General features: G+C 37.4%; 1 protein-coding gene and 1 pseudogene across 12 annotated transcripts in view; one reads left to right on the plus strand and one right to left on the minus strand.

Moving 5' to 3' along the window:
* The window catches only part of CCDC150 (coiled-coil domain containing 150), a 170,898-nt gene that overhangs the window by 32,754 nt on the left and 112,033 nt on the right, over positions 1 to 26,111 (plus strand). For 10 of the 12 annotated variants that reach the window (XM_077154522.1, XM_077154523.1, XM_077154525.1 and 7 more), the window contains one exon: positions 25,936 to 26,049. The exons of the other annotated variants lie outside the window; for them this stretch is intronic. In XM_077154522.1, the coding sequence (XP_077010637.1) occupies positions 25,936 to 26,049 (114 nt within the window). The remainder of the gene's footprint in view (positions 1 to 25,935; positions 26,050 to 26,111) is intronic. 12 annotated transcript variants of the gene reach the window in all.
* Positions 20,758 to 23,665, minus strand: LOC143676832 (peptidyl-prolyl cis-trans isomerase G-like; annotated as a pseudogene).

Genomic DNA, 26,111 nt, shown 5'->3' on the forward strand with positions numbered 1-26,111 from the left:
CCTTCTTTGTTCTCTAGAAGTTTTATACTTTGATTTTGCATTAAGTCTGTGATCCATCCCGAGTTTTTCTGTATTGGTGGAAGGTATAGGTCACATGGATGTCTGATTATTCTAGTATCATTTTTCAACAGTATTTTATGTCAGTGTATTATGCTTAGATCAGTGAACATAGCAGAACCTTTCTTAATTGATCTGTATTTATGTGGCTTACCAGATGAATCAGGCCTCTTCATTTTTCTGTGAAACATGCTGTAACACAGTAACCTATGGGGCTAGTATGCTCTTTTTAAAGTATTTTTGAGATATATTCACACACCATACAGTCCATCCAAAGTGTGTAAACAATGGCTCCCAGTTTATTCACAGAATTACGCATTCATCACCACAATCAATTTTAAAACATTTTCATTACTCCAAAAGGAATAACCCTATATCCTTTGTATCTTCCAATTGTTGACACTTAACATTGGTGTGGTACCCTTCTAACAATTTATGAAAGGATATTAAAATATTACTTTTAACTATAGTCTGTAGTTTGCATTAGGTGTATTGTCCCATATAGTACCGTATTATTAATATCTTATAATAGTGGAGCTTATCAGTTATATTTCATGAAAGAACAACCTTATATATCTACTATTAAACACAGTCATCCCCAAAATAGGATTTACTATTGTGCTGGTTTGAAAGGATGTATGTACCCTAGAAAGGCCATATTTTAATCCTAATCCCATTTTGTAAAGGAGTCTTCTAATCCCTATTCAATATTGTGTGTTTGAAACTGTAATTAGATCATCTCCCTGGAGATCTGATTTAATCAAGAGTGGTTGTTAAATTGGATTAGCTGGAGGCGTGTCTCCACCCATTTGGGTGGGTCTTGATTAGTTTCTGAAGTTCTATAAAAGAGGAAACATTTTGGAGAATACGAGAGATTTGGAGAGAGCAGAATGACATAGCTGTGAGAAGCAGAGTCCACCAGCCAGCAACCTTTGGAGAAGAAGAAGGAAAATGCCTCCTGGGGAGCTTCATGAAATAGGAAGCCAGGAGAGGAAGCTAGCAGATGATGCCATGTTCGCCACGTGCCCTTCCAGATGAGAGAAGAACCCTGACTGTGCTCACCATGTGCCTTTCCACCTGAGAGAGAAACCCTGAACTTCATTGGCCTTCTTGAACAAAGGTATCTTTCCCTGGATGCCTTTGATTGGATATTTCTGTAGACTTGTTTTAATTGGGACATTTTCTCAGCCTTAGAACTGTAAACTAGCAACTTATTAAATCCCCCTTTTTAAAAACCATTCAGTTTTTGGTATATTGCATTCCGGCAGCTAGCAAACTTGAACAACTATGCTATACAGTTCCATGTTTTATCATCTATCTTTACTTCTAGTGACATAGTCGACCCTAAACTTCCCCTTCAACCACATTCATGCACATAATTCAGTATTGTTAATTATACTCCAAATAGTGTGTTCCTATCATCTCTATCCATTTCCAAACATTTCCAATCACACTAATTAGGGATCTGCATAAATTAAGCATCAGATACCCTTTCCCTACACATTCTATCTCTTGGTAACCTATATTCTAGATTCTAACTCTGAGTTTGCTTATTATAATTAGTTCATATTAGTGAGATCATACAATATTTGTCCTCTGTCTAGCTTATTTCATTCAACATAATTTCCTCTAGATTCATCCATGTTGATGCATGCATCAGAATTTCATTCCTTCTTACAGCTAAATAATATTCTGTTATATGTATGTATCACATTTTGTTTATCCATTCATCAGTTGATGGACACATGGTTTGCTTCCGTCTTTTGGAAATTGGGCATAATACTGCTATGAACATTGGTATACAAATGTATACTTTTATCCCAGCTTTCAGTTATTCTGGGTATATACCTAATAGTAGGATTGCCAGATCAGCAGTTCTATACTCAACTTCTAGAGGAACTGCCAAACTGTTTTCAATAGAGGCTGCATCATTTTGCATTCCCACAGTAGTGAATGAATGTTCCAATTTTTCCACATCCTCTCTAACATTTGTAGTTCTGTTTGTTTAAGAGCGGCCATTCTGGTAGGTGTGAGATGATATTTCTCTGTGGTTTTATTAAAAATAAAATCAATGTACAATATGAACCTTCATTTTTTTTCATCACATAGTTGTATATTCATCATCATGATCATTTCTTAGAACATTTGCATCAATTCAGAAAAAGAAATAGAAAGAAAACGGAAAACAATTCATACCCCTTACCCCTCCCTTTCATTGATCACTAGCATTTCAATCTACTAAATTTATTTTGTTTGTTCCCCCTATTATTTATTATTATTTATTTATTTTTAATCCATATGTTTTACTTGTCTGTCGATAAGGTAGATAAAAGGAGCATCAGACACAAGGTTTGTCACAATTGCACAATCACATTGTGAAAGCTATATCATTATACATCATCTTCAAGAAACATAGCTACTGGAACATGGCTCTACATTTTCAGGCACTTCCCTCCAGCATCTCTATTACTTCTTAACTAAAAAAGGTGATATCTACTTAATGCGTAAGAATAACCTCCAGGATAACCTCTTGACTCTGTTTGGAATCTCTCAGCCATTGACACTTTATTTTGTCTCATTTCTCTCTTCCCCCTTTTGGTCGAGAAGGTTTTCTCAGTCCCTTGATGTTGAGTCCCAGGTCATTCTAGGATTTCTGTCGCCAGTTGCCAGGAAGGTCCACACCCCTGGGAGTCATGTACCATGTAGAGAGGGGGAAGGCAGTGAATGTGGTTATTTTTAAAGTCAGAGAAAACCTTGGTAAACTGATTTCTGTGTAGAAAAAGGAAGCTACACCTACTATGGCTGCAGTAAGGATTAAATGTAAAGTGCTTAGAACAAGCCATCAAAGAAATACTAGCTTCATCATTACCATTAGCAATTATCATTACCATATTATTTTTTAAGCAAAAAGGCAAAAACTTAACCCACTAAACTGAAGACGAGACCTAGGTGACTGCGGCAAGGCCTTCCAAGGCCTAAGTATGATCTGTAATTTTAAGTCTTTCATAAGAGTTGGGAAATTTCCAGTGATTATTTCCTCCATTAGTTTTTCTCCTCCTTTTCCCTTCTCTTCTCCTTCTGGGACACCCACAACAGGTATATTCATGTGCTTCATGTTGTCATTCAATTCACTGAATCCCTGCTCATATTTTTCCATTCTTTTCCTTTTATTTTCTTTTGCTTGTTGAATTCCAGATGTTCTGTCCTCCAGTTCATTAATCCTGTCTTCTACCTCTTGGAATCTGACATTGTATGTTTCCATTGTTTTTTCATCTCTTTCATTCCCAATAAGTTCTGTGATTTGTTTTTTCAGACTTTCAATTTCTTCTTGTTCATTCCTTGCCTTCTTTATATCCTCCCTCAATTCACTGCTTTGATTTTTGATGAGGTTTTCCATGTCTGTTTGTACATTCTGAATTAATTGCTTCAGCTCCTGTATCTCATTTGAATTGCTTGTTTGTTCCTTTAACTGGGCCATATCTTCATTTTCCTAGTGTGATTTGTTATTTTTTGCTGGCCTCTAGGTATTTAATTACTTTAATTAGTTTATTCTGGAGATTATTTTCACATTTTTCACCTAGGATTTTCTTGCTGGATGACTTTGTTGTCTATCTGTTCTTTGACATTCATTTCAGCTTATTCTGAACCTCTAGCTTAGGTTTTGTTTAACAGATCAGAATTTTTCAGTTCTTTTTCTTGTTTCTTCCCCTGCCTATATGGTGTCTTTTTCCCCCCTTAGGTACTATAGACCCCAGCCAGATTTTCCCAGACCAAACTGGCCTTCTGTCAGGAGGAAGGAGTCACCTGCATCAGTTTTCCCTGAGGGTGAGACCCAGCAGGTTGAAAGACTTTCCTAAGAAAGTCCAGAGAAGTCTCTGGACTCTTTTTTCCTTATCCTGCCCAGTATGTGGCGCTTGTCTGCCTGCAGGTCCCACCAGCATAAGGTAATGCAGTACCTTTAACTTCAGCAGACTCTCCCTGCTGGGGCATGGTGGAGACAAAGGAGAGGTTGTAGACTGGTTTTAATGGCTTCAAATTACCATGCCCTGGGGTCTGAATTCCTTGAAGGAGGGATTCCACCTGAGTTGGGCCTCACCCCTCTCCTGGGGAAGGCATAGGCTTCTGATAAGCCCTCAAACGAGCTTGCTTCTGCCTATACTTGGGGCAGCTGCCTGAGAAGTTCTGCTGCTGTATCCAAAGGCAGTCAAGCCATAGAAACCTCTGTTTCTTTTTTTTTGTCTTTTTCTGTTAGCCCTGCCCCCTTGGCGTCAGGGCAAAAATCAGCGACCTCTGCTTTGACCAGGTTCACCTGAGCTGGGGGCCTGTTTTTAGTAGTCAGAATTTGTGAAGTAATTCCACACTTGAAGCTTAGTTGCACTCAGCCCCTGTTACTGTTAAAGTCCCTTTCCTTTCCCCTCTGGGAAGTAGCCTGTGGGGGAGGGGCACCAGCCTCTGCAGCTAGGGGAACTCATGGTTCTGGGTGGGGCTGCAGCCTGTCCAGCTGGTCCAGACTGGGGTACACTGTGTATCCAGTCACTAACATGGCCCCAGGATCTGTTCTGTACTGTTCCTGGTTATTTAGTAGCTGTTCTGGAGGACGAACTAAATCCCACACCTTCCTAAGCTGTCATCTTGGCACCACCCTATACGTTGTCATTTTGCTTCCATGATAAAGTTCTTTGATGAACCCAAGAGTTTAGTTTTGATTAGGTCCCATTTATCTATTTTGTTGTTGTTGCTTTTGCTTTGGGTGTAAAGTCTAAGAAACTATTGCCTAATACAGTTCCTGAAGATCCCTCCCTATATTTTCTTCCAGGAGTTTTATAGTTCTAGTTCTTAAATTTAAATATTTGACCCATTTAGAGTTGATTTTTTATATGGTGGGAGGTAAGCGTCCACCTTCATTCTTTTGGATATGGAGATTCAGTTTTCCTAGCACCATTTGTTGAAGTGACTCTTCTTTCCTAATTGACCAGACTTGGCACCCTTGTCGAAAATCAGTTGGCCATAAATGTGAGGGTTGATTTCTGAACTGTCAAGTCAGTTCCATTGGTCTATATGTCTGTCCTTGTGCCAGTGCAATGCTGATCTGATTAATGTGGCTTTGTAATAAAATTTTAAGATCAGATCAGGAAGTGTGAGTACTCCAACTTGTTTTTCTTTTTCAAGATAGGTTTAGCTATTCAGGGCCCCTTGCCATTCCAAATGTTTGTTGATTGGTTTTCCCACTTCTGCAAAGAAGCATTTGGAATTTTGATTGGGATTGTGTAGCATCTGTAAATCACTTTGAGTAGAATTGGCATCCTAACAATATTTAGTTTTCTAATCCATAAACATGGACCATCCTTCTATTTATTTAAGTGCTTTGATTTCTTTTAGCAGGGTTTTGAAGTTTTCTGTGTACAAGTCTTTTACATCTGTGCCAGTTTGAAAGGATGTATGTACCCTAGAAAAGCCATGTTTTAATCCTAATCCCATTTTGTAAAGGCAGTCATTTCTTCTAATCCCTATTCAATACTGTATGTTTAAAACTTTATTTAGATTATCTCCCTGAAAAAGAGACTCAATCAAGAGTGGTTGTTAAACTGGATTAGGTGGAGATGTGTCTCCACCCATTCCAGGTGGGTCTTGACTAGTTTACTGAAATCTTTTAAAAGAGGAAACATTTTGGAGAGAGTCCCTTTTGTAGAGCCACAAGAAAACCAGCAGATGCCACCATGTTTGCCATGTGCCCTTCCAGCTGAGAGAGAAATGTTGAACATCATCAGCCTTCTTGAACCCTATGGTATCTTTCCTTGGATGCCTTAGATTGGACATTTCCATAGACTTGCTTTAATTGGGACATTTTCTTGGCCTTATAACTGTAAGCTAGCAACTTATTAAATTCCTGTTTTTAAAAGCCATTTTATTTCTTGTATATTGCATTCTGGCAGCTGGTAAAGTAGAACAACGTACTTGGTTAGATTTATTCCTAGATATTTGATTCTATTAGTTTCTACTGAAAATAGGATTTTTTTCCTTTATTTCATTTTAAGATTATCAATTACTAGTGTATAGAAACACTACTGATTTTTAGTATTGATCTTGTATCCCATCACTTTGTTGATCATTAGCTCTAATAGCTCTCTTGTCGATTTTTCAGGATTTTCAGTATATAAGACCATGTAATCTACAAATAGAGAAAATTTTACTTCTTCCTTTCCAATTTGGATGGCTTTTATTTTTTTTCTCATTTCTTGCTCTAGGCAGACCTCTCTGTACAATGTTGAATAACAGTGGTAACAGTGTTCCTGATCTTGGAGAAAAACTTTCAGTCTTTCACAGTTAAATTATGATGTTAGTTGTGGGTTTTTCACATGTGCCCTTTATCATATTGACGAAATTTCATTCTTAATTCTCTAAGTGTTTTCATGAAGAAAGTGTGCTGGACTCTGTCAAATACCTTTTCTGCATCAATTGATAAAATCATTTGTTTTTTTCTTTTGTTCTGTTAATGTAGTATATTTTCTGTTTTTCTTATGTCGAACCACCCTTGCATACCTGATATATAATAGATCATGGTTTATAATAATCTTAATATGCTGTGCAATTGTTTGCTAGCATTTTGTTGAGGATTTTTACATCTGTGTTCATAGGAGATATTGGGCTGTAATTTTGTTTTCTTGAGGTATGTTTGTCTGACTTTGGTCTGAGGGTGCTTTGGGTCTTATATAATCAGTTCAGGAGTATTCCCTCTTCAGCTTTTTGGAAGAGTTTGAACAGGATTGGTGTTATTTCTTCTTGGAACATTTGATAAAAATCCCCTGTGAAGTCACTGGTCCTGGGCTTTTCTTTGTTGGGAGGTTTTGATTAGTGACTTGATCTCTTTACAACTTATAGGTTTATTGAGATCTTCCATTTCTTTTGAGTTAATGTAGGTTGTTTGTATGTTTCTAGGAATTTTTCTATTTCATATGGGTTACTAATTTTTTGGCATACAGTTCATAGAATTCTGTTATAGTCCTTTTTATTTCCATTGGGTGGTAGTAATGCCCTCCTTTTCATTTCTGATTTTAGTTATATGTGGCCTCTTTCTTTTTCAGTCTAGCAAAAGTTAAGTCAATTTTATTGATTTTTTTCAGAGAAACAACTTTTGGTTTGGTTGATTCTCTCTGACCAAAAGCGGGGAAAGTGTGAGTACTCTCTACTGCTTTTTTTATTCTCTATTTCACTTATTTCAACTCTAATCTTTGTTATTTCCTTCCTTCTACTCTCTTTGACTTTACCTTGCTTTTATTTTCTAGATACTTCAACTTTGTGATTGGGTATCTGATTTCAGATCTTTCTTCCTTTTTTATTAACTTTTTTTATTGTATAGTATAACATATATACAAAACAAAGAAATAAAAAATCAATAGTTTTCAAAGCACTCTTCAAAAAGTATTACAGGATAGATCCCAGAGTTTGTCATGGGCTGCCGTACGATCCTCTCATATTTTTCCTTCTAGTTGCTCCAGAGTATAGGAGACTAGAGGCTTAAATGCTTTTTTTTTTTTTATCATCACAATAGATGATTTTACCTTCTTTTTTGTAAACAACAACATATACACAAAAGAGCTATAAACTTCAACGCATAGCACCACCATTAGTTGTAGAACATATTTGAGGTTTTGACATGGGTTACAATTTCACAATTTTAGGTTTTTACTTCTAGCTACTCTAAAATATTGGAGACTAAAAAAGATATTAATTTAATAGGATTCAGCATTCATATTCATTTGTTAAGTCCTATCTTCTATGTATAATTCCACCATCACCTTTGATCTTTCCATACCTCTCATTGGGGTTGTTTGGGCTATGGCAGTTGCAAATTTTTGATATTGGAAGCATCTGTCACATCCCTATCTGATGTTCTACAAAGGCTGGGCTAAGTTTCAGGACTTACCTGGACCAGGGACCCATCTGGGGGTTGTAATTTTCTGGGAAGTTACTCTAGTGTCTGGAACGCATGTGGAATCTTATGTATTGCCCTAGGTGTTCTTTAGGACTGGTTGGAATGGTCCTAGTTGGAGGTGGGCAGGTTATGATAGGTAGCAAGGTCTACCTGAAGCTTACATAAGAGCAACCTCCCAAGTAGCCTCTTGACTCTCTCTGCCACTGATACTTTATTAATTACACTTCTTTTGAACTCTCTCTGCCACTGATACTTTATTAATTACACTTCTTTCCCCGCTTTTGGTCAGAATGCATTTGTTCATCCTATGGTGCCAGGTCTGGATTCATCCCTGGGAGTCATCTCCCACGTCTCCAGGGAGACTTTCACCCCTGGATGTCATGTCCACGTAGAGGGGAGGGCAATGATTTCACTTGCAGAGTTGGGCTTAGAGAGACTGAGGCCACATCTGAGCAACAGAAGAGGTCCTCCAGAAGTAACTCTTAGGCATGCCTATAGGTAGTCTAAGCTTCTATGCTACCTACATAAGCTTCACAAGAGTAAACCTCATGATCGAGGCCATGACCTATTGATTTGGGTATCCCTAAAGTTTGACACAGTATCAGGGGATTCCCTGATGGTAAAGTGTAATAATTCCGTATTCTTTCTCCCCTCCCTCAGGGGACTTTGCCAATACTTTTTAATTATCTGCTTAATATAATATAGGATGTTTCCAGGCATTACAATAATCTATACAGGATTAAAGGACCTCTTTCTTATTCTGTTTCCTGTGTTTCTGTTGTTCAAATGAACTATACAGATAGGTTGAATTAGATTATGCACTACAGAAAATTTCAGTTCCAGATCAAATAAACCTTTCTTCCATTGGTCTCAAAGAGTATGTGTGGTTCTAAATATAGACACTGTCTTTCTTACCCCCTATGTTCTGAATTACTTTAACCCCAACCAGTTCGACTTCATGCTTACCTCTAAATATCAGGTTATATGTATAAAAACAGCCTCTCAAAATCCAGAAATAATAACCACCACTCTGGACTTAATGTGTCTGCTCTAAAAGCTTACAGTCTAGGCCCCTGTTTTCTTATAGCATTTTCTAATGGTGACCGTATCATTGTTTTTTTGTTTCTGGCTTATTTAGTTCACCAGATGTTCCATATGTTCATTCACATTGTTGCATCCTTCACGACTCTGTTCCTTTTTGTAGCAGTACAACCTTTGTTCATAATTATACACCATCATTTGCAAATCTACTTCTCTGTCAGTGCATCCTTCAGCCACCTGCATTCATCGAGCATCATATAGAAGGCCCGAAGTCCACAGTCCATCAACATTCTCAATTTTAGATAATTTCATTGTTCCCAAGGGACAGAAAACCAATAAACACATCCTCACCAAATAGTAGATCTAAACCTCCTCTTAACTCTTGTCCCTCATCCCATTATTTACCTCTGCTGTTGCTGTGGTAGTGCTGATGGTTTTCTTTTGAACATAGCTCATAGCGTGCAATAGCAGTTTTCCCTTGGTACCCTGGGCTTAAATATTCTTTATACAAGATCCAGTTTCATCCCATTGTGATCAGAGAAAGTGCTTTGAATAATTTCAATATTTTAAAATTTATAAAGACCTGTTTTGTGCCTCAGCATATGATCTATCCTGGAGAATGTTCCATGAGCACCAGAGAAGAATGCATAACCTTGTGCTTTGGGGTGCAATGACCTATATATGTCTGTTAGGTCCGATTCATTTATCAAGTTAGTTAACATCTCTATTTCCTTGTTGATCTTCTGTCTGGTTGTTCTATCTATAGAGGAGAGTGGTTAATTGAAGTCTCCTACTATTATTGTTGAAACATCTATCACCCCCTTCAGTTTTGCCAATGTCTGTCTCATGTACTTTGGAGCTCCTTGATTGGGGGTATAAACATTTATGATTGTTATATTTTCTTGGTGAATTAACCCTTTAATTAGTATATAGTGTCCTTTCTTTGTCTCTTGTGATGTTATTACATTTAAAATCTATTTTGTCCAATATTAGTTTTTCTCCTGCTTTCTTTTGTTTACAACTTTTTCTTTTTCCATCCCTTCACTTTCAGTCTATTTGTATCCTTGTTTCTAAGATGAGTCTTGTAACCAGCATATAGCTGGATTATGTTTCTTAATCCATTCTGTCAATTTATATCATTAATTGGTGAATTTATTCCATTATTTATTTCTTCCGTTTTCAAAGTTAATACTGAAAATGCATTTCTTGATTCCACCACCTTATCTTTTTTATTTTATTTGTCAGATCTATATATTCTTTTCCCTCCTTCTCTTTTTACCCTTTAAGTTACCCTTAGTGGTACTCTTCAATTCTGTGCCCTCCTCCACACCTCCCTCTCCTGTCTTTTTTTTCAGCCAGCCAAACTCCTTTTTGTATTTCTTGTAGGGCGAGTCTCTTGTTGACAAATTCTTCAGGACTTCTTTGTTTAAGTTCTTCTTTAAACTTAAAGTTTAAAGATTAAAACTTAAACCTCTCCCTCAGTTTGAAGGACAGTTTGGCTGGGTACAGAATTCTTGGTTGGAAGTCTTTCTCTTTCAGGATCTTGAATATATCAAACCACTGCCTTCTCATTTCCAGGGTACTCGTTGAGTAGTCTGAACTCAGTAGTAGAGTTTTTCTCTCACAGCTTTCAGGATTGTCTGCTTCTCTTCAACATTTGACAGACTGATTAGTATCTGCTTTGGTGAAGGCCTATTTGGATTTATTCTGTTTGGAGTTCTTTGAGCTTCTTTAACTTGTAAATTTATGTCCTTTAAGAGGGTTGGGAAGTTTTCCCCCATTATATCCTCAACTACTCTTCCTAGTCCTTTACTCCTCTCTGTTTTCCTTCTGGGACACCAGTGATTTTTATATTGCATGCTTTGTTTTGTCTATCATTTCCCTGAGTTCCCATTCAATTTTTTCCATCTTTTTTTGCCATTTGCTGTTTTGAGTCTTTGAAGTCAATTATCCTGTCCTCTATATCACTTATTCTTTCTTCTTTCTCTTCATATCTGGTGTTATGTGTCTCTAGTATGTTTTTTATTTGGTCAACAGAGTCTTTAATCTCTGTGATTTCCACTCTTTTTCTATTTATGCTTTCAAATTCCTCTTTGTGCTCGTCTACTGTCTTCTTGATCTCCTTTATGTCATTTGCCCTCCCACTTATTTTATTAATTAAAGTTTTATGAAATCTTTGATTAGTTGTTCCAATGTCTGTGTCTCCTCTGGTGTTTTAATTTGGTCATTAGGCAGGGCTATATCTGTCTGCATTGTGATATGTTTAGTGATCTGCTGTCTTCATCGCATGTGAATATCTTGATTAATTTACTTTGGGAGTTGATTTCTTTCTGTAGTATAAGGATGGTTGTACAGCAGGGAGCAGGGCACAGGGTGGAGCAGTCAGTATGGTGATTTGTTTCAGGGCAGGTATGGGCACAAGTTGGGGATGTTACACTGATGCTTGTGAACGTGGGTGCCCAGAAGCTAGGGAGGATGTAGCTGTGTGGGTGCACCGGTCTGGGGGGCGTAACCCTGGTGTGTACTAGTTCAAGTATGGGGCCCTTTGTGCACATGCATAAAGCTGTAGCAGCAAGTTGGTGTTACACCTTCGTGGTTTGGGGCAAATGTGACCCAGCTCTGCATTTTGACACATTCTCAGAGCTGGGAAGTGATGCTGAGGGCTGTGTGCATGTGCAGTTCTAGGACTGCTTTAAAGTGTGGTTCCCAGAGCTGAATGACATGATTGGGGGCCCGTGCACATACGTGGGCCTGGGAGTGCTGTAAACGGATGTGCTGAACTCAGGGAGGGCGGGGTGAGGCTGTGCTACACTATGGGAGGAGGGCAGACTAGTCTAGGTATGGAGGTTAGTGCCCGCAACCTCTATGCACTGGCAACAGACTGCAGGGAACAGGGAGGGGGAGGTAGTGCTTGAGAGGTATGCAGGTGAGGTGGGATGGGCTGCACTTGGGGTAGGGGTTGTGGGACAGATACATGCACTGGGGGTTGATTGGGTGGGGGTGCCTGGAGCACAGGGAATGGGAGCTGGTGATGGGGTTCAGGTGCATGGAGTGTGCGGTGAGTCACCCATCATGGTCTGTGCTGGTGAAGGTAGCACACCCAAGGAATGTAGTCTGGCTTACTTCCTAGTTCCAGTCCATGCACTTCCGCGGGCTCTGCGCCTCTGCACCCTGCACCAGGCTCCAGCTTTCTCCTCTCAGTTCCTTAGACTCTGCCACCAGGGCTGCCACATGTGGTGCAGAAGGCTGCTGTCCCAGGTCAGCCACATTCCTGAATTGCTGCCTCAGTCGTCCTCCTGTCCCTTCTCTTAAGTTTTTCTGTGGAGCAAGTCTAATCTCAAGCTATTCTACTCTGCCATCTTTCCAGCTTCCTTCCTTTTTAATGTAAGCATTTAGAGCTGTAATTTTCAATCACTGTACTGCTTTTTCTGCATCCCATAAGTTTCAGTATTTTATTGTTAAGATATTTCATAATTTCCCTTGTGATTTCTTCTTTGAATTATTGGTCGTTTCAGCACATCATTCAATTTCCATATATTGTGAATTTTCCATTTTTACCTCTATTTATTTCTAGTTACATTGCATTGTGCTCAGGGAAGTTACATTGTATAATTTCAATATTTTAAAATTTATTGACACTTTTGTGACCTAATATTTGGTGTACCCTAATATTCCATGCGTACTAGAGAAAAATATGTATTCTGTTGTTGTGGGGCGAAGGGTTCTATATATGTGTGTTAGGTCTACTTGGTTTAGAGTATTTTTCAAGCCTTCCATTTCCATGTTGATCTTCCTTCTAGATATTCTATCCATTATTGAAAGTGGTGTATTAAAGTATCCTACTCTTAATGTAGAACTGTATATTTCTCCTTTCAAATCTGTCAGTATTTGCTTCATATACTTTTAACCACTCCTGTTACGTGCAATTATATTTGTAATTGTTAATGTCTTCTTGCTGAATTGATTCTTGTATCAGTATATAATGACCTTCTGTGTCCCTTAACATTTTTTGCCTTAATGTGTATTTCATCTGATATTTGTATAGCTATGCCTACTCTTTTGGGTTACTATTTGCATGGTATTTTTTTTTACTTCCTTTCACTTTCAACCTGTTTATGTCTTTGAATTTAAGGTGCATCTTTTGTTAACAGCTAGTTGAGTTGTGTGTGTGTGTGTTTTTTTTTTAATCCATTCCACTAATCTCTGCCTTTACTGAAGAGTTTGATCCATTTACATTAAAAGTAACTACTGAAAATGCAGGATTTTATGCTGCCCTTTTTCTATTTGGTTTTTGTAAGTCTCCTGCCTTTTTTGACCTTTAATCGTTCTGTTAATGCCTACTTTCATATTTATTTAATTTTTTGTATTGTATCATATTGAGCTCCTTCTCATTTCTTTATTGATATATATATTTTATAAAATATATAAATATCTAATTTTTTTTTTTTTTGCGTGAGCAGACCCGGGGAAACAAATCCAGGTCTCCAGCATGGCAGGGGAGAACTCTGCCACTATGCCACCATCACCCACCCTTTATTGATGTATTTTTCATATCTTTTCTTTGTGGTTTCCATGTGGTTAAAGTTTAATATCCTAAATCTTTAATGATCATTTTTATTTGATACCAACTTAATATCAATAGCATATACATCCACTTCTTATCCTTGTAATAGTTTTTGATTTAAAGTTTATTTTATTCAGTATTAGTATAGCTAATATTGAATATGCTCACTCATCTCTTATTACTGTTTGCATGGTATATTTTTCTACCCTTCACTTTCAGTCTACCAGTGTTTTTAAGTTAAAGTGTCTTATAAAGAGCATATAGTTGGGTCTTACTTTTTTATCCATTCTGCTACCCTCTGCCCTTTCACTGGAGACTTTAATCCATTGATATTTAAAGTAACTACTGATAATGCAGGATTTTGTTCTACCATTTTACTGTTTGCTTTTTGTAAGTCTTATACCTTTTTTATCCCTTAGTTCTTCCAGTCGTGTCTGATTATGTATTTATTTGTTTTTTTGAAGTGTACCACTTTAAGTCCCTGTATTAGTTAGGGTTCTCTAGAGAAACAGAATCAACAGGGAACACTTGCAAATATAAAATTTATGAAAGTGTCTCACGTGACCGTAGGAACGCAGAGTCCAAAATCCACAGGGCAGACTGCGAAGCCAATAACTCCGATGGATGGCCTGGATGAACTCCACAGGAGAGGCTCACCAGCCAAAGCAGGAATGGAACCTGTCTCCTCTGAGTCCTCCTTAAAAGGCTTCCCATGATTGCATTTAGCATCACTAATTGTAGAAGACACTCCCCTTTGGCTGATTACAAATGGAATCAGCTATGGATGTAGCTGACGTGATCATGACCTAATCCTATGAAATGTCCTCATTGCAACAGACAGGCCAGCGCTTGCCCAATCAGATGAACAGGTACCACAACTTGGCCAAGTTGACACCTGTCCCTAACCATAACAGTCCCTTTTTATTTCTTTCTGTATATATATATTTTCAGATGTTTTTGCATTACAGTGGGCATTAAGTTGAACATCCTAAATCTGTAATACTTATGTTTGATTTGATGCCAACTGAACTTCAGTAGCATACACATACACGGTTCTCATAACCTTCTGTCCCCCTACCCTGTTGTTGTACTTGTTGTAGTTTATGTCTTTGTACATTGTATGTCCAAGATCATAGATTTATTATTGCTTTTTATGCATTTGCATTTTATATATATATATATTTTTTTTTTTTACATGGGCAGGCACTGGGAATCGAACCCGGGTCCTCGGGCATGGCAGGCAAGCATTCTTACCTGCTGAGCCACCGTGGCCCGCCCATGCATTTGCATTTTAAAAGCTGTAAGATGTAAAAAGTAGAATTACACACCAAATAATACAATACAAAAATACTAGTCTTTCTAATTATTCATGTGGCTATCTTTACCAGAAATCTTTATTTCTTTATGCTACTTCAATCCACCATGTGGTGTCCTTTCCTTTCAGTCTGAAGAGCTCCTGTTAGCATTTCTTGCAGGGTTGGTTTTGTGGTGAAAAATTTTCTTAGCTTTTGTTTATCTAGGAATGTCTTAATCTCTCCCTCATTTTTAAAACAAAATCCTTGCTGGATATAAAATTCTTGGTTGACAATTGTTTTCTTTCAGCACTTTATGTGTCTCCTCCCACTGCCCTCTTGCCTCCATGGTTTATGATGAAAAGTTGTCACTTAATTTTTTTGGGACTCACTTCTACATAACTCATTGCTTTTCTCTTATAGTTTTCAGAACTCTCTCCTTATTCTTGCCATTCAACAATTTGAGTACTATGTGTTTAGATATGGTTCTCTTTGAGTATTTCTATTTGGGATTTGTTAGGTTCTTGAATGTGCGTGTCCATGTCTTTTGTTAAATTTAGAAAGTTTTTCTGCCAGTATTTCTTTGAACATTTTTTCCCCTTTCCTCTTTTTCTCTCCTTCTGGGAATCCCTTAATTCCTAAATCTTTATGCTTGATGGTGTCCCACAGAACAGTCTGTTCATGGTTTTAAATTCTTTTTCGTTTCTGCTCCTCAACCTGAATCATTTCAGTTTTCATTGAAAGCACTGATTCTTCTGCCAGATCCAATCTGCTATTGAAACCTTCTAGGGGATTTTTCATTTTAGTTCATGTGGTCTTCAACGCCAATATTTCTGTTTGATTCCTTTTTAAAATTTCTGTCTAGCATTGAGATCTGCAGATTGTTCACTCATTGTTTTCCTCATATCCTTTTGGTTTTTTTTGCCAAGTTTTCCTTTACCTCCTTGAGCTTATTGAAGATTATTTTTTTAAAGGCTTTGTCAAGTCTGTCCAAAGCCTGGTACTCTTCGTTAACAGGTTTTGGATTTTAATCTTATTCGTTGGATGGGACATCATTTCCTGTTTCTTTGTTTATCTTGTAATCTTTTGTTATACCCTGTACATTTAAATGTTTTAAAGTATTAACTCTGGGGTTTAGACCCCAAGCTGTCTGTTCCTTAAGTTGGTGTCCAGCCTACCATTTTTTCAAGCTGCTTTTTCTTGACTCAGCACTTGCTCTGTTACTGCTACCTTTTAACTCTTTTCTGAGGTTTTGAGGAAGTAAGCTCTGCCAGATTTTGCTGTTTCAAAGATTCCATGTGGGTTGGCACCCTGGACTGTCTTATGAAACCATGTTGGCCTGAGAATTTTTAATTTTTGTTTGTGTAGTCTTTAACTCTGTTTGGTTCCTTTTTTATAATTTCCATCTCTCTCTTGATATTCTCTTTGTGTTCACCTATCATTTTCTTGATTTATTTTAGATCTTTGTTCATACTGAAGCATACATGGAATGCTTTGTCCATACTTTAGCGTATGTAGGGTTTTTTTTTTGAGATTGCAAACCAAAATTTTAATGCATCAGAAGAAATTTTCTCTTAAAATAGCTGAATCAACATGGGTAAGTCTCAAATACTTATTATTGAGGAAAAACAAAATATCTAATAATGCAAGTGTATTATACCATTTAGATAAAGTTTAAAAACATAAATAACAATGCTATATCCTGTTTAGAGATGAATGCATATGTAATACTAGTATTAAAACACACATGGGAATGATAACTAGTATTATCTGTAGTGAGCAAAGAGAGACTCGAGTTCCTGAAGGAATCAGGGCTTTAATTCTTTCAGAAGCTATTTGTTAGAGAATGAATATAATGAGGGTCTGTACAATCGCAACTGAATACACCCAGGAGGGAAAGAGACAGGAATGATGGATAGGAAAAGTCTGTGGTTCCGAGATTACATGAACCTGATATGATGAAAGAATGTTTTATTATTTGAACTGGGAAAATGAAGGTCGTATCTTTCTGACAGGAAGTCTAGTCTTCTCCTGAAGGTCTCCTCCCCAAGATGGTTTCACAAATCTCTTATGATACGTATCTCTGTTGCTGAGTATGTCCTGGCCTTTGTCCTTTCAAGTTACACAATTGGTCATTTTTCCCAGATCTCCATCCCCTTCAGAGCCTAAACTGAGAGGAATTCCACAGGACTTTAGCTTGTACCTAGAAAATTCATCGTCTATGTCTTGGTGATAAGTCTAACCTTATGGTCTAGAATCTCTATTCCCTTACAGTATATTTTCTACTAGAGTCTCCAATATCTTTTCTAGTTTGGGAGTAAAAGCCATTCTGTTTCATTGACATGATTTGTGACCCTGAGTCTCAGTATTTATCAGAAGTCCAAGCCCTTTACCTACATATGACTCTGCAGCTTCCTGTGTTAATTAATGAGAGTTCAGCTTAACTCCACCTCCCAACAGTATCCAAGCCCTAAAGCTAATGAATGTGTTGGGAGAGGGAAAGTAGTGTAAGTAGTTTTGGAGCCAAGAAAGTCATCTCAGTCCTGTGCACATTTTCCAAAACTGACACCTTTTAACAAAACAAAACAAAAATATAACATTAAAATGTACTTTGTGATGACTGTTTTGATTTTAAAGCTGGTGGAATACCGTATAACAGAAATGGATTGCCCTTTCAAAGGGGATTTATTAAGTTACAAGTTACAATTCTAAGGCCATGAAGATGCCCAAATTAAGGCACCAAGAAGAGAATACCTTCTTGGAGGAAAGGCTGCTGGCATATGGGGATTCCTCTATCACATGGGAAGGTACATGGTGACATCTCCTGGACCTTCTTTCCAAAATGTCTCTTGTGGTGTTTTCTTTCTCTCTTAGCTTCTCTTGGCTCTGAGCTCTCTCCAAAATGTCTCTCCCTTAGAGGACTTTACCAAGCAGATTAAGCCCACTTTGAATGGGTGTGTCACATCTCCATGGAAATAACATAATCAAAAGGCCCACCCAACAATAGGTCTGCCTCCACAAAACTGGATTAAAAGAACATGAATTTTCTGGGATACACAGAAATTTCAAACTAGCAAAATGACTATGATAAAAAACATGTTAATGGAAGCAGTGTGAAAGCAAGACATATGCAGAGCAGGTATTCCAGGACAGGGTCTTGAATTCTCACAGGTTTGCCGCCTCACCAGCCTGTGGGAAGGCAGTCCATTTCCATCACCATTGGAGTTTTCCCTGTGCCTCTGGGAGAGGGGGATATCTTAATTTACCTGCCAGTGGTAGCTGTGCCATGAGCACAACACCCTATGACAACTTCACAACTTTTGTCTCTTCATCTATTTCTGGAAGAAATTTCTTCACTTCTGTTTCCTAATAAAATTCTACCCACCCTCCAAAGATCAGTATAAATACCTTAAACCTTTCTTTCCTCTGAGCAAAGTTGCTTACCTCTTTCTTGAGTTCAAATATTCTCTGACCCTCTGTGTTAGTATGATTGTTATTTTTTTTTAAATCAGATTTACCTTATTTACCAAACTGTCCATTCCTTAATATCTAGAACTAAATCTCATCATCTTTTGGTCATAGCAGATTATTTTTCCTAAGTAAAGATTTAATAATTATTTGTTATATTGAAAAATAATACATGTAATTGTAGTAGAAATTACTCATTTTTGATAAGATTCGTGGTTCTGCTCTGTCTCTGATCACATACCTCCTTGAAGTTAGATATGGTCATCTGACCTTCTTTAGGTAATAAAATATGAACAGAAATGAAGCGTGTCACTTCTGAGCTGAAGCATTTAAGAGCTGGTGTGTACTTGCCCAAGTTCTCTTCTCTTGCTTTGGAAGCCCATGTAGATATGCCGGTGTTTCAAGAGCAAAGCAGCCTGTAATGCCAAACCTCCACACTGAGGACTGTTACCCTGGGAAGTTGCCCAAACCCAAAAGAGACCTTGTTTAAACAAATATTGGGTCGTGTGACTATGATTTTGGCACTATTTCTTACCACAAAATAACCTACCCTATCCTGAAGTACACAGTAGCGCAATGGAAAGGGAATCCATTTCATTTTTTTAAAAAAGAGATCTGAATTCAAATCCTGCATGTATCACTCATAGCGGTGTGACCTTGTAGAAGTTAAATCTCTGTTTTCTCACCTGTAAATGGAAACTACTACTCTCTACTTTTCAGAGTTACTATAAAGATTGTAGAAAGTATACATTAAGCATTTGTTGTATAATAGATGCTCAGTAAATAGTAGCTATCATTTTCTACACAGTTTGTGATCTTTTTGACATTAAACTATATATATATACATATACATATTTATATATTTATTTATATCTTAAATGCCATACACATACACACAGAGCTTGTATACCAGACATATGTTTACTTCATATTTTTGTATTTTCTGTATCATCTTGCACAATTCCAAAAGACTAGAAACTGGATATAATTGGATAATTGATCAGAATATTTTCAATAGAGTATCTCTATTGATACTTACTCATTGTATAGATTATACACTGAGATACTTAGAGATGTATTTCAATAAACTATTACTGAATTAACAAAGAATGAAAAAAGTCTGAGTATAAAATTGATCCTGACCTTTAGAGAATCCAGAGGGTAATGGGTTGTTAAATAATGAACTATGCTTGAACAGTATCCCCAGTATGTTGGCCCCAGCCCTTCAAACAGACTAGACCTCCTTGTTCTCACTGCCTTCTTCCTAGATATTTGTTCTGAAATTAACCTTGGAAAACTCCCACATTTCTATTTTTTTTTTACCTTTTTATTTTGAAATATTCAAAGTTACAGGACAGTTAAAAAATAATACAAACCCTATACAGAGAGCTCTAACATATCCTTAAACTCCACCCCATCCAGATCCACCCATTTTAACATTTTCCACATTTGCTCTATCATTACAACTATCAATCTATTTTTTTGAATACTTGAGTGTGGGTTATATACATCATGCTCCTTCAACACAGTATTGCCATGTGCATTTCCTAAGAGTGAGGATATTCAATTATATAATCACCTTAACTACAATTATCAAGTTCAAGAAATTTAGCATTGATATAATGCTCACAGACTATATTCCAATTTTTTCATAGGCCCCAATGATAGTTGACCCTTTTTATCTTCCCTTACTAGGTCCTATCTAGGATCATGGAAGTTTTTGTCATTGTCTCTTTAGCTATTCTCTTTTTAGAAGTGTGAGATATATAAATTATTATAATATATATCTTTATGTATATATAAGTATATGTATATATATCTTTTTTAAAGTGTGATGTATATACACACACACACATACATACAGTATTGTGGTACCCTCACCACCCTCCATTACTGAAACTGTCTCGTCTTCCCAAACAGAAACTGAACTCCCATTATGCATTAACTCCCTTTTCCCCTTACGCCATAGCACTAGCAACCTGTACTCCAGTTTCTTTGTAGTAACCATGAGGCTTAAATTTAATGTCATAAGTCTATAATAATTTTGTTTCCTTTGACACCAACTTACTTCAGTAGTGTACACAAACTAGGTTCCTAAACCACTCCATCCTTCCAGGTATGTAGCTCTTGTCACAAATGACATGCTCATACATTATGACTCCAAAACCACTGATTTGCCATTATATATATTTTTCTCATTTCAAGTTTGTTAAAACTTAAGCAGTACAAATTATTCAGGTTGCAGATTATCAAAAGATCAACTCAATGAAGTCCACATTTTAAAAAAAAGGACAAACATAAAACAGCAAAAAGAAAGAAGAAAACAATATAAAGGACATTCATCAGCAAGTCTCTAAAACTTAAAATTTGAGGCAGAATGAAAATAAGTTTATACAACTTACTCATCCACTTTTGTCTTCATCTGTGCCAGAGCTTGATTCATTATCAAATTTATTTTTATCATGTATGTGGTCATTTTTTTTGTCTTTAATAATTGTTTTATTTCTTTTTCCTCTGAGGATCTGGTCTTCTCATCCTACTTGTTTTTCAATGTGTCATTGTCCTTACTGTTTTGTTTTATTTTTGAGAATGAACTTTGATCTCCACCTGCCTTTTTCTCCCTGTTATTACTTGAGCTGTTATGATCATGATTTTTTAGAATACATATCACCCTCAGAATTTTTTTTTGTGTGAACTCTTACTTTCTTGATTTCTATATTTTTCTTTGTTTCTCCTTTAACATTCTTCTCTCTCTGAGCTTCATGACTCTCTCCTCTTCCTGATCTTCCTGGTGTCACTCTTCTTTCTCTGCTCTGTGACCTTCCTCTTTTACTCCTGTTCTCTGTGTGTTTGGCTTTTGGATCACACTCCCTTCTGTCCCTACTTCTGCTTCGTTCTGTTGTTCTACTGTTGTAACTCTATTTGCCTTTAGTTATAGCATGTTCTCTACTCCTAGACTGTGAACATCTATTCTTTTCCTTACTTTTATTATGATCGTGCTGATTACTTTTTTGTGGGGGAGGGTGGGCACGGGCAGGCACCGGGAATCGAACCTGGGTCTCCAACATGGCAGGCGAGAACTCTGCCACTGAGACATCATTGCCCACCCGGCTCATTACTCTGTGATTTAACCTGTTTAGACTTCTCTTTACTCCTCCTCCTTTCCTGATCTTTCCTTTTAAGATCAGACTGCTTTTCTTTTTCTTTAACATTCTCATGATCCCTTTCTCTATTCCTTGACCTCATCCTCTTTTCTTCGTGTCTATTATGCTTTGAATCTCTTTACTTACTCTTTGATTTCTCTTTGCTTTTACTCCTACTTTTAGTTTGGCCCTTTTCTTCACTTTGTTTTTATTTTATTTATCATCGTTATCTGAATTTGTTCTGAAATCTCTGTCTTTGCTCTTAGATTTATGGTCTTTAACTTTCTTTTCCTTTTCACTTTTTCTGTTGGAACTTTCTGACACATGCCTGTGATCAGTAATTTTTCTCACTTTTACTCTAACTGGGCTTCTTTGATTTTCTTTTATTTCATTTAACTCATTCTTATTCCCTTTGATCCATCTTTCACCACTTGAAACCCTCATTCTTTGAGCTCTCTGCATCTCTTACGTCCAATGTGATGGACTCTCACTATGCCTGAAACAATCCCTTAATCTGAATCTGGAAGGAGTTCGATATCATCTTGTTCCTCTTCCTTTAATTTTCCTGCCCAATCTAGTGACTAAAAGTCACCTCTGGTATGAAATAGGCTCAGAGTTAGGTGGATTCCATTCTCTCGCTCTGTTTTTCCTTTCTTTTTCATCAGGTTTAGGAGAACTTTTTCTCGTTAGGAACCTATTTTTAGGTATAGGAGGGATCCCTTCTGGACGAACTGTTGACTAGGGTTGTGCTTCAAGATTTTCAGCCGCACTTTTACTAGATGCACTTTTCTTTCGCTTCTTCTTTTCTTTCTTGTGTTTTCTGTTTCTTTTATTTATTTATTTTTTAATTTTCTTTGCATGGGCAGGCACTGGGAATCGAACCTGGGTCTCTGGCATGGCAGGTAAGAACTCTGCCTGTTGAGCCACTGTGGCCAGCCCTCTGTTTCTCTCTCTCTTTTTTTTTTTTTTATGTTTCTTCAAAAGCACTTTCAGAATCAGAAGAATCAGAAGAGGACTGAAAATCACTTGAACTATCTGAGTCACTGGGTGATGATGATGATGATAATGATGACTCCTTTCTTAGCTTTACATTTGGCAGTTAGCTCTCCACAGCTGAATATCCAGCAGATAGTTTGCTAGCTGCATCAGTTTTCTGGTTTTCTATCTCTTTCACAACTTTCTATTTCTTTGGCTAGAGATCACTTGTCCAAAAACAACATGATGCCCATCTAAATGAGGAGTTGGTTTAGTTTTTATGAAGAACTGGGAACCATTTGTATCTTTCCCTCTGTTGGCTATTGATAAGAGATTCCTATTGTATTTAATAGCAAAACTCTCATCTTCAAAAAATCCTCCATAAATAGATTCTCTTCCTCATCCATTTCCTTCACTGAAGTCACCACCTTGAACCTAAAATCCTTGACAACTTTGTGAAAGAGGCAACTTTTATAATGTAATGGCTTCTGAGTTGATTTCCCTGTACAAAGACAACGAAAGTTCTTGCATGTTTTAGGACATGCATCAGAAAATAACTCAGACTACTCTTCCAGCAGGTTGACTGTTAATGGCAATGTCACAAAAACATCGAGGACACTGAACTTTTGTTTCCTTGACTCCAATCTATTCAATCTTTAAGTAGAGGAAGACAAAGCCCAGGAGCTTATCCAGTCCTTTAGATCCAGCACAGGTACAGTTTCTTCTTCCCAGGGTCCAGTCCTGTAAAGTTCTTCAAATCTACCACCACCAGAAAAGGCCCTAAAGCCCACTAACCACCTCCCTCCCTCACAGCTCAATCCCCTCCATTATATTTTATGCATTTTCCCTTTAAATCCTTGTAGGAAGTAAAAAAAAATGGAGTTACAAACCAAAAACATATAGTACTGGCATTTATATTTACCCACATTGTACTCTCACTGGAGATCTTTATTTTTTCATGCAGCTTTGAGCTGTTATCTAGTGTCTTTTCCTTTCAACCTTCAGAAATCTCTTTAGCATCTCTTCTAAAGCTGATCTAGTGGTGACAAACTCCCCAGATTTTGTATATGTGGGAATGTCTCAATCTCTTCCTCATTTCTGAGCGATAGTTTTAACTAGACATAGAATTTTTGGTTGGCAGTTTTTTGCTTTTAGCACTTTAAATATCATCCCACTGCCTACTTGCCTCCATAGCTTCCAGTGAGGAATCAGCCCTGAAACTTATTGAGGCTCTTTTGTAGGTGTCATCTTGCTTCTCTCTTGTGGCTTTCATAATTCTCCCTTTGGCAGTCAACAGTTTGATTATTATATGTCATGGCATGGATCTATTTGGGTTTATTCTGTTTGGAGTTTGTTCAGCATCTCAGATATATATATATGTATTCATGTCTTTCAGTAAATTTGGGACTTCATTATTTCTTTGAATAGTCCTTCTGTGCCTTTCTTTCTTCTCCTTCTGGAACTCCCACAATGTGTATATATTGGTATGCTTGATTGTTTCCCACAGGTTCCTCATGTGCTGTTCACTATTATCTATTCTTTCTTCTTTTCTGTTCCTCAGACTGAATGATTTCCTCTGTCTTATCTGCAAGTTCTCTGATTCTTTCTTTGACTCTGCCAGCTCCAATATGTTGTTGGACCTCTATATGGAAGTTTAAATTTCTTTTACCATGGTCTGCAATTTGTTTGGTTCCTTTTCATAATTTTCATATCACTGTTGCTTGTTTCTTTGTGTTCATCTATCCTTTTCCTTTATTTCTTTGTCTATATTTTCCTTTAGCTCTCTGAACATATTTAGGGTTGGTTTTTAAAAGTCTTTGTCTGATATTATATGCTCAAAAAAGTCTTTAAAATCAGGGTCTTTAACCCTGATACAGTATGAGTGGGTAGGATCTTTTTTACTAAGTTCTTTGCATGGAGATGTCACCCACCGAGTTGTGGGTAGGACCATCTGTTTAGGTCATTTCCATGGAGATGTGTCTCCGCACACTTAAGATAGGGTTGCTTACTGGAGTCCTTTAAGAGGGAACCATTTTGGAAAAACCTTGAGAATCCACACAGCTGGAGACCTTTGGAGATGCAGAAGGAATACACCCTCAGAGAATCCTTATGAAACAAGAAAGCTAGCAAATGTTACCATGTGCCTTCCCAGCTGACAAAGGTGTCCAGAAGCAAAAGGCCCCAGTAGATGCCAGCCATGTGCCTTCTCAGCTGATCAGAGGTGTTCTAGACAGCATCAACTTTCTTGGGTGAGGTTAACCTCTTGTTGGTGCCTTAATTTGGATATTTTCATAGTCTTAGAACTGTAAACTTGCAACTTAATAAATTCGCTTTTTAAAAGCCATTCCATTTCTGGTATATTGCATTCTGGCAGCTTTAACAAACTAAAGCATGTATGTACCAGGTCTGGTCTACCTCGTTGATGGTGTCTAATGCTTTCATCTTTTCTTTTATCTGGCTCATCAGTTCCTATTTCTTTGTACATTTTGTGACCTTTTGTTGAAACCTGGACATTTTGAAACTTTAGTTTGTTAAATCACTGGAATTTAGACTTTGACACATATGTTCCTTAAGCTTGTATCCAGCTAGTGTTAGGACGAAGCTTTCCTTGAATTCCAGTTGTTAACACAAAATCTAAAAGAAGGCAGGAAAAAAAAAGAACACCTTTCATTGCAGATTGACTTACATTGAGTGTGCTCTTTCAGTTTAGAGAATAGCTCCGGGACAAAGTTTAGTGACCACCTTGATCCATTCTAAGCATGTGTCTTGTCTTGGACATGTGCGTGTGGCCCTAGGAATTCCCCCATGATACCACATATCCCTTCTTCCCTAGGAAACAGTTTCTGGACACTGCACTATTATGTCCTACAGCCAGCAATCCCTTTTCCTGGGCAGCATAACTTGGCTACTCTCCCACAGCTCTGTTCATCTGTGTTCATGAGCCTGAATTACTATTTGAAATAAATACCAAGTGCCAAGAGGGCTTCTACTTCTAGTAAAAGGTGAACTGTGTGATTTAGCCCCCCTGCTCATGACAGCTAGAAAAACTGAATATTGTCAAAGAAAAGAAAAAAGATTTTTTAAAGCACCACAGAGCTTTCAGTTTGACTGGTCTAATCCCCACATTTAGATACAGGGAGACATGTGTAAAACATACCTTTACAGGGGGACAAGGGTAGTTCAGTGATAGAATTCTTGCCTGCCATGCAGGAGACCTGGTTTGATTCCTGGCCCATGCACCTCCCAAGAAAAAAAACAACAAACGAGCAAAAACAAACAAAAATTCCACAAGTGATGCTGCAATAACGGGATACTCACATGGAAAAAGAATGAAATGTGACCCCTGCCATACAGCATACAAAAAAAAAAAAAAAGATACCTTTACAATTACAATTGTTATTTTAAAAATAAGATAACATTTTGAGTTCTGACATAGTTTCTTTTCTTCTTTTTGTTTTAAAGGTGGACATAAATGCATTAACCCATAATCTGCAAATTCTAAAGGAAGAGAATAAGCAGCTGACAGATCAAGTAGCATCCCTAGAACATCAGCGAGTCCCTTCTGATTACCATGGGGTGGGTATAAAAAGGTCAGTCTGAAATAAGAATTAGTGACTAATGACTTAAAATGAAATCAG

Source organism: Tamandua tetradactyla, chromosome 3, assembly GCF_023851605.1.
Source record: "Tamandua tetradactyla isolate mTamTet1 chromosome 3, mTamTet1.pri, whole genome shotgun sequence".
In the NCBI taxonomy this organism is placed as follows: domain Eukaryota; kingdom Metazoa; phylum Chordata; class Mammalia; order Pilosa; family Myrmecophagidae; genus Tamandua; species Tamandua tetradactyla.